We start from the raw sequence: 18,190 nt of genomic DNA, 5'->3' as shown, positions 1-18,190 counted from the left end.
ACTCAGGCTCTTCATCCACCCCATCTAGAAGACGTTTTTATTAGAACAAGGCCCACATTTAGTTTCCTCACTCCAGACGAAGTTCTGGCTTACCACGTTTTAGAGGAGCTCTTACTTCTTCCCAGTCATGGGACAAAAGGAAGGAAGAGTACAGTTTTATTAAAGGTATGCAATGCACACCAAAAGCCTTGCTGAATGGCTTTGGAATGAGAGAAGTTTCCTTCCTATCAGGGCAGGCTGTGTGTTACCAGTGACCTCTCAGGATATACAGGAAGCCAAGTGGATGAGAATCTTTTACTATGTGGATAAGAGCATCCCACAGCCAAGTATGAACTTCTAGTGTTCAATGGCTAGTAGCAAACAATCCAGCCACTGACCAGTTTCAGAGAAAAGACAGCCATGGATGCAAGCAGGATCCAGGATGGTCAGCACCCTGGGCCAACCCCTCTGCTTCCCAGTGCCAGGGAAGGCTCTAGAGAGGAGCTGCCCTTTCATTTGGGGATTTCCTCCCAGGAGTTAAATCTCTTCCTCCTAGCTCCACTATGAAACCAAACTCAGGTCTCTGGTGCCTCACCAAGCTTCCTGTCCACCTTGATTTCCTTCTAACCTCACAGGTCCAGTTTATGCCTACTGCCTAAGGACAAAGTCACTTAGGTAAAGGAAGGTCTCCAAAGCAAGTGACTTCTTGGTAAGGCGACTCCTCCTTCACCCTGAGGTCGCACATGGCTCCAGTGCCTGAGAAGTGGTCCATTTGGATGATGTTGCCAGGAGTCAAATCTCAAAATCCTTCTTAAAACTATGCTTAGCTATTCCACAAAGCTCCCTTCAAATGATGAAAAAGAAGAGTGAGGCTATGAGAGCAGAGAGATGGCCACATCACATCCAGGCGGGTACAGCACCAACAGGGCTCCCTGATCACACACAGCACAATAAAGCCTCATGGCAGAGACAGACAGGAGGAGCTGCCCAGGGTGCTGTGCATATGTCACTGCTAATGTCTGCAATTATTGTAATTACAATGCTAGCTCCTTATCTTTGACCTGTATATTTCAAAAGGCCCACCTCCCACTCTTGTCAGTCACAATACTTCATTTTCCCATATACTTAAAAACTGGTTATATTACTAAGACCTTAAAGGTATTGTTTGCCATATTTCAGGGTACCAGTGACTATAACAATTCTATGGTTTGAGTGTCTGGGGTGACATACTGAATACTATTTTCACTTTATTAATAAGCACCAAATAAATCAACTTAAAAATTATTTCCCTCAGTCTTCCTTTACATTCACTTTACTATCTAGAACGATATTTCCATAGAGTATATTTGCTTTGCTCATTTCATTCATAGTGTATCTGTAGGTCTGGATTGAGCATATTTCCTGTAGTGACAAGTACTCTATTTGTAGGAACTATTTAGGTCACTGGAGTGGAGAAAAAGAGGCCGCTATTTAATAGAAATGGCATATATCCAAATATAGATGCAGTTTTCTGAACATCTATTGAACATCAATAATGATGAGATTGTTACAGTTTCCCAAACCCTAGACCCAAACCTTAAATGATTAGTCACTTTGTTTTAACTGACACAGGGTTTAACCCAGGAAAACAAGTTTCCTAACCAAAGAAAGTAAGTCTTAAAAGTATCTTAGTTCTGCTTTAGAAGTAACACAGTCTCTTCAAAAGGCAAGTTGTTTCAATGTAAATTATTTCCCAACAAAAATCGCTTCGGAGGAAGCTATACGATTTGAACCCTAGCGCATGCACAGTAACTGCTTTTAGAGACAGCGAGCATGACAAATATTTTCAGTTGTCAAGGGAGGAAGGAATGACCCACCTAAGAAATGGAAACTAACGAATAGTAATATGACACTCCCCCTTGGTTCCACTGGGCGCTAGCTGGGGCTGCTACACACAGCTAACTTCCTTTGGTCGGATAAAGGCGAGGCTGTGCAAGAGCTGAATAAAAGCGGCCTCTCTACCCACTGGCCCCAACAATGTGTTGGGGGATGGCAAGCAAGGACCTCAACAGAAAGGGGCACTGGAAATACACTCTACTGTTGCCATTCATTCATTCGTCCTGCGCTGGGGGCTTAATTCTCCAGCTATGACTCAAGAGCCCATTCTGATACCCCACACCTCTGTCCCCATTTCTAGCCCTAGGCCTCACTCGCTCATCAAGAAGATGCTTATTATAGCTTCGCTCTTCTCCCTCCCTTCCCCGGGTCCCCAGGCCACGGTGACAGGATAAAGCCAGCCAGAGGAGTGCCTTCACAAGAGCAAGGAAAGAAGGCTCAGAGTACACAGTGAAGGGGTTCCAGGGACCTTCCTGCCAGCGTGGGGTAGAGCCAGCCCCTTCTGGGGCGGCCGCGCCCCGGGACGAGGCTGCGGGCACCTGGGCACCGCGCTAGGGGCGGGAACCTGAGGTCACGCCGGAGCTGGAGAGAGAAACAGCAGCGAGGGGATTCCGCACAGGGGAAGTGGGCGCTGCAGGATGTCCGAGGGCGGCGGGACGCTGGTAACAACACGCGCACACGTGCTGAGGACCGCTAGCACCTAGGTGGTGGGAGCAGGGGTCCCGGCGGCATTGAGGAGCCGGCGGGGCGGGTTACCTGATGAAGGTGGTCTTGCCCGTGCTGTACTGGCCCACCAGCAGGATCATGGGCTTGTTATCGAAGTCGGCGTCCTCCAGCGCTGGCGAGTGGAACTCGTGGAAGCGGTACGCCTCCTCCAGCGGCAGCACCTTGCGCAGGTAGAGCGAGCGCAGGCCCCCAGTCACCGTCTGCACTGCGTCCGCGCCGCCCGCGCGCTCGCGCCCGCCAGCCTGCCGCCCCATCCAGCTGAACATCCTGAGGCAGCCGGTCCGCCCGTCGCCGGTTCGCTCCCCTCGCCCACCCTCTCACACCCCGCGCTCAGTCCCCGCTCAGGGCTCGACCCTCCCCGGCTGGCACTGAGCTGCTCCGGCCCCTCTCGCCGCCGCCCGAGCTGGCCCCGCCTCGCGCAGTCGCAGCCAATCGCTGGTCTCTGCGTCACGACAGCTCGTTTACTATTCAGAAGGCTCTCTCAAGTCCTTCCTCATTGGGCCGCTGCCAGCGCGTCTCAGCCAATGGAGAGGAGGTTCTTAATGAATTATTGATGACGGAGTCGGTCGGCGGACTGGCCGGGGAGATGGTGTCTCCACAGCCCCGGGGCTCAGACTGGTCTCGGAAGCGCCCCCTTAGGTCGCCGGGGCCCCACCTCTGGCCAGGTGGCGTCGGCTTCCGGGCAAATCTGAGCTGGCAAAAATGAGCCTCCGGAGGCTGCTGAGTCTCCTAGGAAGTTTACTCTTCCCAGGCTTATGATACTGGGGACAAAAGTTCGGAAAGTTGACAGACAGGTTCTTTGTACTCTCTGGAAGGTTATTATTTACATATTTTGTTAGTGAAGAGATCTTGACTCAAGGACATACTGACAATATTTGACTAAGGGGAAGAAGACTCCAATCTGCTTGGGTAGATGTTTCTCCTACTTCACGCTGCCTCCACTAAGTTCTGGATGAATTGAAGGCCTCTTGCCCTTAGTTTTCTTTATTTGATTTTCTGTAACATTAAAGATTTAATCATCATCCTCATTATTACCCCCTAATTACCACATGTTGACATGTAAAAGAGTTACTGTTACCTCTTAGTTGTCTCTGTTTCCAGATTAAAAGGACGTATCAACATTGAGACTGGGAGAAGCAATCAGCCATCACTTCTGGCGTTCTAGGCAACAGCTTGAGAATATTTCTCAGTTGTTTTAGAGCATTTCTCAAATGTCACCCACGGAGCATATAAGAATATGCATATAAGAATAACCTGGGATACTTGTTAAAATGCAGATTTCAGGTCATCACCCCCAGACCCACTGAGTTAAAATATTGAGGAGGGATGGAGCTCAACAAGTGCTCCCAGGTGATTCTGACGTACCCTAAATTTGGGGGACTATGATGCACAATAGTACTTCTCTAACTTGATAGAAACGCAGATGCTGATTCCGGGGTGTGGGGCGTGGGTTGAGACACCAGACTGCGTTTCTAATAAGCTCCCAGGTGCTTCCAATGCTGCTTGTCCATGGGCTATACTTTGAATACGAGGGCTGTGGTGAAGAGAGAACAGGACTTGGCATCAAAAGACCTGGGTCTGAATCCTGATTACATATATTAATGGCTATGTGGCTTTAAATGCAACGAGCTACCTCTCTGCCTCAGTTTCCTTGTTTGTAAAAGTGGGAACTCCTTTGGAGTTGCTGTGTGGATTAAATATTTAGAGGAAGCTGTATGTAACTAGGGAAGTGAAAAGAAAGCCAAAGGAAAATGAACTTAGATATTGTCTCATGTCAAAATAAAACAAAGATTGAAATGTGAAAATAAAGGAAAACCATAGAACTACTAGAAGAAGGTATTTGTGAAGATTTATAAAATTTTGAAAGGGAAAGCTTTTCAGATCAAAACCAAATACAGAAATTATGAAAATAAAGGTTGACAGGTTTGTCAACAAAAAAGCAAAAGCTTTAGTGTATTAAAAAAAAAAAACCCATATAAACGTACTCTTTACCATATGATCCAGAAATTGCACTCCTTCGTATTTATCCAAATAAGTTGAAAACATATGTCTGCACAAAAATGGCACATGGATGTTTATAACCCTTGATTCACAATTGCTAAAAGTTAGAAGCAACCAAAATGTCCTATACTAGGTATACTTCACTATGGTACAACCAGATGATGGAATATTATTCAGTGCTAACAAGAAACACTCTATCAAGCCATGGAAAGACATGGAGAAACCTTAAATCCACATGACTAAGCAAAAGAAGACAATCTGAAAAGGCTACATGCTGTATGATTGTAACTATGTGACATTCTGGAAAAGGCAAAAATATGAGGACAATAAAAAGATCTGTGATTGCCAGGCGTTCAGAAAGAGGGAAGGGTGAATAGGAAGAACAAGAAGATTTATAGGGTAGTGAAATAATTCCGTACGATAATGTAAAGGTGGACACATGTCATTATACATTTGTCCAAACCCATTGAACATATAACACCAAAAGTGAACCCTAAAGTAAACTATGGATTTTGGGCGATAATGATGTGTCAGTGTAGACTAGGTTCATTGATTATAATGAACTGTGGTGTGGGATATTGGTAGTGGGAGGCTATGTACTGAGGAGGCAGGAGGTGCATGGAAACTCTCTGTACTTTATGGTCAATTTTGCTATGATTCTAAGACTGCTCTAAAAACTTCTATTAAAAATAGTATATATAAAAAATAAATTCATAAACAAAGGTAAAAAGCAAAAGACAAATTGGGAAAAATATTGCCAGACATATATAAGAAATATATTTAATGAAGGATATTAGACCTTTAAAAAGCTACCATAAAATTATTAAGAAAGAAATGAATACTCCATTATAAAATAAGCAGAGGACATTGACAACTAACAAAACAAACATTAAATAATCCTAACCTCCATTAAAGATCAAAGAAACATAAATTAAAAATAAATAGGTAACGGGGCGCCTGGGTGGCGCAGTCGGTTAAGCGTCCGACTTCAGCCAGGTCACGATCTCGCGGTCCGTGAGTTCGAGCCCCGCGTCGGGCTCTGGGCTGATGGCTCGGAGCCTGGAGCCTGTTTCCGATTCTGTGTCTCCCTCTCTCTCTGCCCCTCCCCCGTTCATGCTCTGTCTCTCTCTGTCCCAAAAATAAATAAATGTTGAAAAAAAAATTAAAAAAAAAATAGGTAACATTAAGAATGGTAGACTTTTGGGGCACCTGGGTGGTTCGGTTGGTTAAGTGTCAGACTCTTGATTTTGGCTCAGGTCATGGTCTCATGATTCGTGAGATCGAGCCCTGAGTCAGGCTCCACACTGACAGCACAGAATCTGCTTGGGATTCTGTCTCTCTGCCCCTCCCCTGCTTGCACTCTCTCTCTCTCTCTCTCAAAATAAATAAACTTAAAAAAGAAAAAGAATGGCAGACTTTTATTTTTTTAAGAGAATGCCTAATGTTGCCAAGAGTGTAGAAAAAGGTACCATCTCAGACATTGCTGGATATGGTGCAAACTGGCACTTTTCTGGAGTCCATACTTATCAAAAATCTTGAAAATGCACATTCAAGTCTTCTGCAACATCATACTTAATGGTGAAATAACTGAATGTTTTCTAAGATTAGGAACAAAGTAAAGATGTCTACTCTTATCACTCTGATTTAATGTTATACTAGAGGTTCTAACCAGTATCCAGAAAAGCAAAGCGTATTCCAGGTTAAATAAGAAGAGGTAAAATTGTCTTTATTTGCAGAAGATATGACTATTTATGTAGAGAATTCTATGGAACCTACAAAAAAAAAGCTACTAGGACTAATAAGTGGGTTTAGGAAGGGTACTGGATAGAAGATACATATACAAAAATCAGCTATGTTTTTGTATACTGAGTGAATTGGACAGTGAAATAAAAAAAATCAATGTCATTTGTAATAGATTCAAAAATATGAAATACTTAGAGATAAATCAGATAAAAACTGTACAAGGTGTATACACTAAGAACCACAAAGCATTTCTGAGAGAAATAAAAAAGGCCTAAATAAATAGAGATATATACCATATATCATGCTTATGGATCAGAAGATTCAATATTGTTAAAATGTCAATTTTCTCCAAACTAATATATAGATGTAGTGCAATCCCAGCAGGCTTTTATTTTTGTAAGAATCGACAGGCTGATTCTAAAATTTATATGTAAATGCAAAAGACCTAAAGTAGCCAAAATGACTTTGAAAAAATTAACAAAGTTGGAGGACTTACGCTACTTAATTTCAAGACTTACAAAGCTATGTAAATTAAGACAGGTGGTATTGGTAAAATGATAACAAATAGAGTTCATAAATAGACCCACACATATATAGTCATTTGATTTTTGACAAAGCGCAAAATCAATTCAATGGATAAAGGAAAGTCTTGTAATCCATAATGCTAGAACAACTGGATATCCCATGCAAAACTATAAACTTTGATCCATGCCTTGCACTGTATATAAAAATTAACCCCAAATGACTATAGACATAAAGGTAAAACTTAAAATTATGAAACTTCTAGAAGAAAACATAGTAGAAAATCTTTATGACATTATGCAGGGAAAGGTTTCTTTGGTGATACCAAAAGCACGATCCATAAAAGAAAAAAATTAATAAACTGGACTTCATCAAAATTAAATACTTCTGACCTTTGAAGGATACTGTTACCAGAATAAAAAGGCAAGGCAAAGAGTAGGAAAATATATTTTCAAGTCACATCTATAGTAAAGGGCTTGTATCTAGAATATAAAAAGACCTTCTTAATTCAACAGTAAGAAAACAATCCAATTTAATGGAAAAAATATTTGAACAGGTACTTCACCAAAGAAGATGTATGGGCAAATAAGCACATAAAAAGATGTTAAACATCACTAGTCATTAGGAAAATGCAAATTAAAACTACAACAAGATGCTACTACCTCCCTATTAGAATGCCCAAATGAGAAGACTGATCGTATCAATTGTTGGTGACAATGTGGAGCAACTAGAGCCGTCATACGCTGATAACGAAGTGTAAAATTATACAACTCCTTTGGAAAACAGTTCGACAATTTTAAAAAGTTGTTTTTAAGTTTATTTATTTTTGAGAGAGAGAGCGAGAGAGAGCGAGCACACATGCATGCACAAGCTGGGAGGGGCAGAGAGAGAGGGAGACACAGAATCCGGAGCAGGCTCCAGGCTCTGAGCTGTCAGCACAGAGCCCCACGCAGGGCTCAAACTCACAAGGTGTGAGATCATGACCTGAGCCAAAGTCGGATGCTTAACTGACTGAGCCACCTAGGCACCCCAGTTTGGCGATTTCTTAAAAAGTAAAGCGTATACCTACCACATGACCCAGCAGCAGAGGAGCATAGGAAAGAATTACAAAGGGCATAAGAAAAGTTTTGAGGGTGAAGCATTTGTTCATTACCTTGATTGTGGTGATGATTGACAGTTGTATACACCTGGCCACATTAATCAAATTGTGTTCTTTAAATGTGTATGATTTATTGTGTATCAATTATACCTTTATTAGTTGTTAGAAATGCTCATACTTCTAGACTCAGGAATTTTATCCTCAGGCAATAATCAATGTAAAGCTTTATCTAAAGAATGCTTATCAGGGGCGCCTGGGTGGCTCAGTCAGTTAAGCAGCCGACTTCGTCTCAGGTCATGATCTCACGGTCCGTGAATTCGAGCCCTGCGTAGGGCTCTGTGCTGACAGCTCAGAGCCTGGAGCCCATTTCAGATTCTGTGTCTCCCTCTCTCTCTGACCCTCCCCTGCTCATGCTCTGTCTCTGTCTGTCTCAAAAATAAATAAATGTTAAAAAAAAATTAAAAAAAATAAAATAAAGAATGCTTATCAACATAACACTTGTAAGAGTGAAAAGCTATAATTAGATGTTCCCCCATGGAGGATTAATTAGATAGGTAATGGATTCCTATGCAGTCTCTGAAAGCTGTGTCAAATAAAAAGAATATTAATAACCTGGGAAAATACTCAGAATATATTTTTAAGTGTAAACAAGGCAGATTACAGAAGTGAATACATTCAATTACTATGGAAAACGATATGGCGATCCCTTGAAAAATTAAAAATAGAACTATATGATCCAGTAATCCTACTTCTAGGCATATATCCGTATATATCCAAACAATTTAAAAGTAGGATCTCCAAGAGATACTTGCACGTCCATGTTCACAGAGGCAGTATTCACAATAGCCAGGAGGTGGATGCAACCTGTTTCCATTGATGGATGAATGGATAAACAAAATGTGCTCTCTATATAATGAAACATTATTTAGTCCCCAAAAGGAAGGAAATCCTGTCACATGCCACAATCTAGATGAACTTTGAGGACATGATCCTAGGTGAAATGAGCTAGTTACAAAAAGACCAATAGTATATGATTCCACTTATCTGATGTATCTAAAATAGGCAAATTCACAGAAACAAAGTAGAATGGTGGTTACCAGGGGCTGGAGGGAGGAGGAAATGGGGACTTGTTCCTTGGTATAGAGCTGCAGTGTTGCGAAACGAAAAAATTCAGGCGGTCACAACAATGTGGTCATAGTTAACACTACTGGACTGTGCACTTAAAAATGGTTAAGGTGGCAAATTTTACATTATGTATATTTTACCAACAATTAAAAAAATGACTGTATAGCATTTTGTACTATTATAAAAAAATTAAGGCATCTAAGGAAAATTTGGGAAGGATGAACCCCAAAATAATAATGATCTCTGGGTTTTGGAATGATAAATGATCTGAGTTTTCTTCTTGATACACTTCAGCATTTTTATTTTCAGATTTTACACAAGAATCATGTTCTTGTTTTATTTATTTATTTTTAAATGTTTATTTATTTTTAAGGGAGAGAAAGAGGGGGGGGCAGAGAAAAAGGGGAGACAGAATCCCAAGCAGGCTCCATGCTGTCAGCGCAGAGCCCGATGTGGGGCTAGAACTCACGAACCATGAGATCATGATCTGAGCCGAGGTCAAGAGTCAGACACTTAACTGACTGAGCCACCCAGGCATCCCTCATGTTCTTGTTTTATAAACAGCAATAAATTTGAAGGAAGAAAAAATTATTGCCTTTAATCTTTAAAAACAATAAAAGTTCTGAAAGAGCCTGGCCCAGAGGACACATCATAATGTCTTATTCTTCTTCCTTCTCTGTCTTCATAAAGCTCAGCCCTGGTTTTTGTGTTCTTGATCTGTCCTCGGTGGTATGGGAGAGAGACTGGTGCTTCCCAGAATAGTCATTTTGCGTCCATTTGCAAGTTGTGATCTTCTTTCTAGTTATTATATATATATATATATATATATGTGCATATATATAATATATATATTTTTAATTTTTTTAACGTTTATTCATTATTGAAAGATAGAGACAGAGCATGAGCAGGGGAGGGGCAGAGAGAGGGGGAGACACAGAATCCAAAGCAGGCTCCAGGCTCTGAGCTGTCAGCACTGAGCCCAATGAGATCATGACCTGAGATCATGACCTGAGCCGAAGTCGGACGCCCAACCGACTGAGCCACCCAGGCGCCCCTTTATATATTTTTAAGTTTGTTTATTTTGAGAGAGAGAGAGCAGATATGAAGGTGGAGGAGGGGCAGAGAGAGAGGGAGAGAGACAATCCTACTACCAGGCTTGATCTCAAGGGCTGTGATATGACCAGAGCTGAAACCAAGAGTCGGATGCTTAACTGACTGAGCCACCCACGTGCCCCTGGTTTTCTTTCTTCAGACTAAAACAATCCCAATTTCAGTCAACTTTTCAAATGAATCCAATTGTGGTTTTTTTCAGGTTAAATCTTATTTCAGGTAGTTTTATAGGGAGTGACATTAGTTACCTGGATTTTTGTTGTATTAAATAATTCTTGGGTGCCTGCGTGACTCAGTTGGATAAGCATCTGACTTTGGCTCAGGTCATGATTCTGTGTCTCCCTCTCTCTCCCTCTGCCCCTCTCCTGCTCATACTGTCTCTCTCTCTCTCTCTCTGTCTCAAAAATAAATACACATTAAAAAATTAAATAATTCTTAAAATAAATATTTGGTAAGACTCAACAACTCTCTTTGCTATATGGAAACTTTATTTCTTTATTTTTATTTAAAAAATTTTAAGGTTTATTTTTGAGAGAGAGAGATCGCATGAGCAGGGGAGGGGCACAGAGAGAAGGGGGGACAGAGGTAATGAAGCAGGCTCTGTGCTGACAGCAGTGAGCCTATGTGGGACTTGAACCCACAAACTGTGAGATCATGAGCTAAGCCAAAGTCGTACACTTAACCGACTGAGCCACCCAGGGGCCCCATTATATTGAAATTTTAATTGTAATTCTTGTGGAAGCTTTTTTTTTTCCCTTCGTCTTGTTTTTGGTAACTTGACGTTCACGAGGTTTGCTCTAGATTGTGTTCAGTGATTGGCTCTAAATGCCCACCAAGTCCAGTGTCTTATTCTGATACTTTAAATTCCAGAGTGGTTCAAGGCCTGAGAGACACATGCTGGAGAGATTAGAGGAGGTACTGTGGCCTGGGAAGATTCCTCTTCATTCCCAGACACATCTCTCCTTTCTCTGTGGCCACTTAGCCAGGTCACTGCTGCCACTTGGAGATATAGCTTATAGGACATGCGGGTAGAGATGTCCTGTAGGTACTTGCAGTAAGACTGCCAGCTGCCTCTAAATTGTCCTCTGTTCAGCAACAGAACTCTCATTTTCAGCGGGACCCATTGCTGCCCAGGTAAGAACAAAATTTTCCAGTCTCTCTGCAATTCAGTATGATCACAAGACCAAGTTCTGGGGGCTGCTATGTTACCTGAAGGATGTGTGGGACTTGCAAGATGTCTCCTTTGGAAAGAAAAGTGTTCCATCTTGCTCTCCCCTTCTCTCTTGTAGCCTGGGATATAGTTATGATGGCTGGAGCTGCAGAGCTCATCTTGGACCGCGAGACCAAGGACTATGTACGGGATGGTAAATCAGAGCTAGAAGGAGCAGAATCCGGGATGAATCATGGAAGCGCCGTGCCAGCCGTGGACTGCCTCCCTTGGGCTTCTTTTACAGGCATGTGTTTAAGCCACTATTTGTCAGGTGTCTCCTAGTCAGAGATGAAAGTAGTTCCTAATTAACACTGAATTTGTTACTGGAAATGGAGTCTGCAGTAATAGAACCCAAAATGTGACATTCATTTAGTGAAAGAGAGGGAAAGTCAACATTAAGGATTCAACTATTGCAGGCTGGGATTTCAAATATAGCCACATATATTTTTTGACATGCCTCCTATCAAGAGATAGGATGGATCTTTGTCCCCTCCCCTTAAATCTAGGCTGGCTTGTGAAAGCTTCTGCCAATAGAGCTATTGTGGAAGTGAGGGTTTGGGACTTCTGACACCAGGTCACAATATGCCATGCACCTGCCACTGTGTGACATCACTCTTGGAGCCCTGAGCTGCCATTTAAGAAGGCTGATTATCTTGAAACCACCATACTAGGGAGGTCACATGAAGGTGCACTACAGTCAATCAAATGGAAACTGTCCTTCATCCCTCTCCGCCCTCCCCCCTCAGGCACCAGACCTGTGAATGAAGGTACCGTCTCAGAGGTGGATCCTTCAGCTCCAGCTATTCCAGATTCCAGCCATCTGAGTCCTCCCCAGGCAGTCCAAGTCATTTGTGCTGAGGCCCCACACATGTATAAGCGTTGTCCTTGCTGTGCCCTTTCTGAATTCCTGACCCACAGAATCTGTGGGTGTCATAAAATGGTGGTTATTTTAGGCCATGATATTATGGGGTTTTGTTTGCTTTGTTTTTGTTTGCTAAGCAACAGATAATTGGAACAACTGGTAATTCTCATTATCTTGTTAAGATAAAAGTTTAACTTTCTGTCACAGGAAAGAAATTCAGAGCTAGGCAGACCAGGCCTAGTGTGGTGTGTTCATTGTGGATGGCTGGAGCTCCAGCAGCCATATTGGACTGGAAGGCAAGCTTGAGGATGGCAGAAGAGCTGAAAGGAGACTGGATCTCCAATAAGAAAGAGAGGAATAAATTTCTTCTATCTTCTTTAAGTCACTCTAACTTTTGATCTTTTGATTATATAATAAAAAGTAGAGGCACCTGGGTGGTTCAGTGGGTTAAGCATCTGACCCTTGATTTTATTTTTTTTTTATTTTTTATTTTTTAATTTTTTTTAACGTTGTATTTATTTTTGAGACAGGGAGAGACAGAGCATGAACAGGGGAGGGTCAGAGAGAGGGAGACACAGAATCTGAAACAGGCTCCAGGTTCCGAGCTGTCAGCACAGAGCCCGACGCGGGACTCGAACTCACGGACCGCGAGATCATGACCTGAGCCGAAGTCGGCTGCTTAACCGACTGAACCACCCAGGCGCCCCTGACCCTTGATTTTAGCTCAGGTCACGATCTCACAGTTCCTGAGATGGGGCCCTATGTCAGGCTCTGTGATGACAGCGTGGAGCCCACATGGGATTCTCTCTCTCTCTCTCTCTCTCTCTGCCCCTCCCCTGCTCATACACACACTTTTTCTCAAAATAAATAAATAATTTTTAAAAAAGTAATGCTAACTGGTATGGAATTTGAATACATGAATCAAGAACTTAGGAAACTGGTTTGGCTAGAGCTAAAGGTTTGAGAATTTTCAAGATGGAAGTGGTAATTGAAGTCCTGGGTGTCGACGCGTTTGCCTAAGGAGAGTATGGAGCAAACAGAGAGGAGAGCTGAGGAGAGCACCCCAGGGGATACCAGCAGTTAATGGAGAGCAAGAGAGGTGAGACCAGAGGAAGGGCTGAAACGTGGGAAGAAATCCAAGATGGATGGGTGTCCAGCAAATCTGGCCCCTTCCCCCTAGGGGGAGCCTGGCTGGCAACCCTTAATGCGTGCCCCGTGTGTACGCAGCTAATATGGAACTTTCCCTCTGTTTTGCAAGGCGCTGTTTTTATGAAGCCCTCCTACGTGGGACCAGAAGGAAGCTCCTTGAGGTGTGGGGTCAATTGTTAATCGTTTTTATTGTCCCAGGGCCTACAACAGTGGCCGGCATGTAGCGAGAGGGTGATAAATATTTGCAGGCAGGTCTGAATGGAACGGTTGTTGGCAAGGAAGCCGTGGGAAGGGAGGGTTTCAGGAAGGAGGAGTGGTCTGCGGTGGCAAATATTGAGAACAATCAAGTAAGATAAGGCCTGTAAAGGGCCAGTGCCATTTGGCTCAGTGTATCTGGTAATTAGGGCATTGGCGACCTTGGGGAGAAATGTTTTCGTGGGGAAATAGGGACAGAAAACATCCGCCGTGGGACAGGTTGAGCTGCGTGGCAGTATGACATCCTGGCCGGTCTCCTGGGAAGGTAAAGGGGAGACAAGCAGGGACGGACACTGGGGGAGAGAGGACTTTTATTTAATTTTTTTCTATTTAAGTGTATGACGGACAGAGAGCAGGGGGTCTGAGGAGGGAGCCTCCCTGGTCTCCCCACCACTGTACCCTTGCCTCTGTCAGGGTCGATGACACTTTGTCCTTATCCCTTGTGCGGTCCTGGCTCCTCTCCTGCTCTGTGACGTTGCCGGCATTGTTTCAGAAGTGAAGTCACTATTTAATTTCTCAAATTCATATAAAAATCTTGTCATGTCCCCCCTGCCCCCATCCTGCCCTGCCCCAATTCAAATCTAAGTTCCTGGAAAGCAGAGGCTGTTTAGTGACCGCTGTGCTCCGTAGGTGCTCAGCTGGTGCCGGCTGCCTGTCCTTCTGCTCACTCAGTGCTTCCTGAAACCATCTGAACCTCAAAGGGCACCAGGCGGCGAGAGCCGGTGTCCCATTGGTTGCCCACATGGCTTCCTAAAAACAGAAGAAACGGCGGCCTTCTCACGCCGCGGGCTGGCTGTGGTGTGCGAGAAGCCCAGGCGGGGACAAGGGCAGAAGTTAGGCGTGTTTTACAGCACCAGATAATGAATGAAGGTGAGTCAACGGCGTTTACCCACATGGCCATTTTATTCTGTGCTCAAATAATACAATGGTTTTATAAGCCTCACACTTTGAGGAATCTAAGGCAGGGCTGCCTTCATCTTATAACACACAGGTCTTGTGGCCTGACCTACTCTGCTAATTTAAGGAGAGCCCGTTTGCTGCAGATGGAAAGAAAAGATGTCAAAGTGGAGGCTGTTGGCTGTTCTGGTGGAGGAGACGGGTGGCGTCCCGGGTCGGCATTATCTGGGTGGGGACCGGTTTTGCAGGTCTGGAAGCCTTGTTTACCAGTGGTTCAGGTGAGCTGATTAATTCCTGCTTTCCCAGCTTATAGGAGAGTATGGCGCGAGTCCACGCCGCTCAAATTTAATATGTGTAGCCATTATGGGGATGAGAGTCTGGGGGAAGGGCAGCAGAGAGGAGGTGAGAATCTCCTTAAAATGCAGACTCTGATTCAGCAGAGCTGGGGTGGGGCCTGAGGTTCTGCATTTCTAACCAGTGGCCCACCAAGGATGTATTTTGGAAGTTGCTTTTTCTAAACTTTCGTTACTTATCGTCACCCATCTCCTAACAACCAAAGGACTGCCTATGGGAGCATAGAGGCCAAGAAAGAGGGCCCTATGTTCCATGTTTGCTGGGACCATGTGCCATTCTGGGCACACCTTCCATCGGCCTGGACATCTCAATGGTCAGGTTATACAGTTCTTTAGTCAAGTTCCCAGCCTGATGGGAGACCTGGATACTTTGACTGGGCTTCTGTGTCCTGGGCCTTTCCCCAGTGATTTATCTGCAAACCATCTACAAGGATGGGCTTCTTCCTCAGGGCTAACCGAGTCCTTTAAAGGTTGATCCTTCCTAATTTCATTCTTTTGGGGGTGACTCTCCAAGAGGTGGGACATGCTGGCCATTGTGTTTACATGATAAATAAGAGGAATCCCATTTAGAAATAAATAATCCCATCTGGAAACCAGAGAGGAAGGTGATAAGAGAATTCAGCGGTGCTCCTGGAGCAGGTTGGTCAGCGAGTGCCAGCCTGATGCCTGAATCCATTTACCTACTCAAACGTCCCTCAGCTGCATCCCAGATCCTTGTTCCGTGAACCTGAGCTGTAGACTGGGGCTTTGCCTGGCATTTCATTGGAGCTGGGGGCCCAGATGGGGCTGCGTGGTTGGGATCTCAGGAATCACCCGTCCTGGGGCTCTGATTGGCTGCAGGGGGGCTGCTGAAACCCATCAGTCACCTGTTTGGCTTTGTTGTTGAAGAGACCAGGCTATCTAGCACTCTGTCTAGATCTTCTAGCATCACGGCATCTATTAATACCCTGATTCATAAAAATGAAAACCACAAAATATCATAGCCTGTAAAAATCACAAGAACATAATTGCCTTAAATTTAAAAAGTTGTTTTTCCAGAGAACACAGAGTGTTCCTCAGGTCCTCTTGTGCACTCCTGGAGGCCCTCCATGCCAGGAGGCAGAGAGCAGTAGAGTCGAGAGGGCTTTGAGCTCCACTGTGCAGGCCGAGTTTCTTAGGAACTAGCCTCTTCTTCAGGCCACTTTGGACATGTGTGGGAGCCTGTGGCTATTGGGCCCTTTTCCCTGCAGGGAAAGGTTTAAAAAAAATGCCTTGGGTATAAAATCCCAACACATGTCTGTGTTATCTTCCTTTGTCTCCTTCTCTCTCTCTCTCTCTCTCTCTCTCTCAACTTTTAAAATGTTTATTTCTTTGATAGAAAGCCAGGGCCAGCCTGCCTGCACCCCTCACCAGAGAGCAGAGCTGGTGTGCGGGCCAGTCAGCCCTGATGGGCTCCGTGCCTCTGACCATGGGAGCAGACACAGGATCGGTGAGGCTCCCTAGGACTTAGGAGGGACATTGGCTCTTCAGGCGTTTCTTCTTCTCCACCGCCAGTCTCAGGGCCTGAAAGAGCTTGTCTTTGTTATTCAGGATGTTGTACTCAGAGAGCTTCACCAGCTTGTCAAAGGCGGCCTCTGTGTATGTCAGCTCCTTGGTAGCATACGGAGTTTTGGGGCCATAAATGTCAACGTGGCCCTGCTCCAGCTCCTCGGGGCTCCTCTCCACACCTGGAGGTGGCAGAAGGACTTGCTATACATGGAAGGTTGTAATGACTTATTTCTGCATCTCTCCCTATGGCCTGTCTCAGCCCACATGGGCGCACACACCTGCATGAAAACGTGCACACACATGCACACACACGCACACGCACACCTCCAAGCTCCTCAGGGGCAGGGATGTGACTTGCACATCTTAGGGCCGCCCAGGCATGACACAGTGCCAGGCACACAGTTGGATGTCAATAAATGCTGAATGACTGAAAGAGTAGAAGACGGCATTGTTGGCTCATGGGGTGGGGGGGGAGGGGGCTTTCTTTCCTCCTAAAGCCACGGTTGACTCAGATTAGAGCTAAGCCAGACTTTCCTGTTAGTAAAGTCAAAAGACTGCACAAGTCTAAAGATAGGAGCTCCTGGCCCAAAGCTAGCAGGTGGTGGGAGCCAAGCTCAGAGGTGGCTTACCTGGGGCCTTGTACTTCTGGAAGGTGTCATTGATGAGTGGGAAGAAAATCACAATGGGAGCATCAGGTTCTTGGGAGTTCTCTATCAGGTAGCACTCCTTGAGATTTTCGTCCCCTTCTTGCACTTCGTATTTGGGGAAGGGGATATTCTGCACAGAGCAGTACTCACAGGTTTGTTTCATGGGCTGGAATATCACAAGAGGACATGTTTGAGTATTAGGAGTGGTGGGGGTGGGTAAGAAACATGAACTTCTTAGATCCAGCTTCCTGATTTCCCCTGCTAACAACTCAGGTCTCCAACTACTCTGCCTGTTTGTGCTATTTTTAGAACAAAGAGCCTGAGGCAGTAGGTTGGTCTGTGTCCAAGTGAAAGCTCCTTCTGAAGGTGGATGGAGCCCTTTCAATGATGCTTCACCCAAACACAACCTGGGTAGATGGGGGTGGCAGCCTGAGGGTGACTGGAGCCACACCAGGCATAGCCATGTCTGGTCAGGCTCCTGTGCGATGTGCATGGCCCTGGGAACTGACAAAGGGCCGACTCTGAAAAAGCATCTTTATAAACATGATGTCACAGAAAGAGCAAGTGGGCTGAGAGAATCACAATCCCCTTCATTCTGCCCCCTGTTCTAAGCTCACTAGCTGTGTGATAATAAGCAAGCCACTTCTACTCTCTGTGCCTCAGTTTCCTAAACCTGTAACATGGGAATAATTGCAGTTTTGTCATTGTCTGAAAGGGCTGCTATAAAGATAAGGTGAGAGCGTGTGTAGGAAAGTACATTGTCACTCATTGACAAACTGAAGTCATCGTCATTGGTGTCATGCTTTATCATTGGTCTATACTTCCCTTTCCTGGGCTTCAGAATAGGACTGTATGAAAGTAGACCAAAAAACAATTTCTTTCCCTTAAAAGGCCAGAACTTTTCAAAGGTAAATAGAGAAAAATAAATTAAAAACCTCTGGTCCTGTTCTTAATATAATTACATGGAGGGTCATATTTTCTAGGGAAAGGGGCAATGTGATTATTTTGAAAATAGGACATCATAAGCTCTCAAAATGGTACAAAACTTTAGAATTGACTGGACTCTATTAAGGTCATTTTTAATTTTTTTTTTGTTTGTTTGCAGCTTAA

General features: G+C 44.3%; 2 protein-coding genes and 1 long non-coding RNA gene across 7 annotated transcripts in view; 1 reads left to right on the top strand and 2 right to left on the bottom strand.

The window, feature by feature from the left end:
- The window catches only part of EHD4 (EH domain containing 4), an 87,912-nt gene extending 84,947 nt beyond the window's left edge, over window positions 1-2,965 (bottom strand). Inside the window, exon 1 of the mRNA XM_003987252.6 lies at window positions 2,611-2,965. Within this exon, the coding sequence (XP_003987301.1) occupies window positions 2,611-2,846 (236 nt within the window). The 5' untranslated portion in view covers window positions 2,847-2,965. The remainder of the gene's footprint in view (window positions 1-2,610) is intronic.
- A 7,986-nt stretch (window positions 2,966-10,951) lies between these two features.
- Window positions 10,952-18,190, bottom strand: part of PLA2G4E (phospholipase A2 group IVE) — a 60,637-nt gene continuing 53,398 nt past the window's right edge. For 4 of the 5 annotated variants that reach the window (XM_003987251.5, XM_019832634.2, XM_045059494.1 and 1 more), the window contains 2 exons: window positions 17,063-17,246; window positions 14,541-16,612 (listed from right to left, as the gene is read on the bottom strand). In XM_003987251.5, coding sequence (XP_003987300.2) covers window positions 16,392-16,612; window positions 17,063-17,246 — 405 coding nt within the window. In that variant the 3' untranslated portion in view covers window positions 14,541-16,391. Of the gene's footprint in view, window positions 11,669-14,540; window positions 16,613-17,062; window positions 17,247-18,190 lie in introns of those variants that run through there. The other variant, XM_019832635.3, reaches the window with a different exon arrangement.
- The window catches only part of LOC123385973, a 30,036-nt gene continuing 25,318 nt past the window's right edge, over window positions 13,473-18,190 (top strand). The window contains exons 1-2 of the long non-coding RNA XR_006599304.1: window positions 13,473-13,921; window positions 14,287-14,526. This is a non-coding gene — a long non-coding RNA (uncharacterized LOC123385973). The remainder of the gene's footprint in view (window positions 13,922-14,286; window positions 14,527-18,190) is intronic.

Source organism: Felis catus, chromosome B3 (assembly GCF_018350175.1).
Source record: "Felis catus isolate Fca126 chromosome B3, F.catus_Fca126_mat1.0, whole genome shotgun sequence".
Taxonomy (NCBI): Eukaryota; Metazoa; Chordata; class Mammalia; order Carnivora; family Felidae; genus Felis; species Felis catus.
This window is presented reverse-complemented; position numbering and strand designations above follow the sequence as displayed.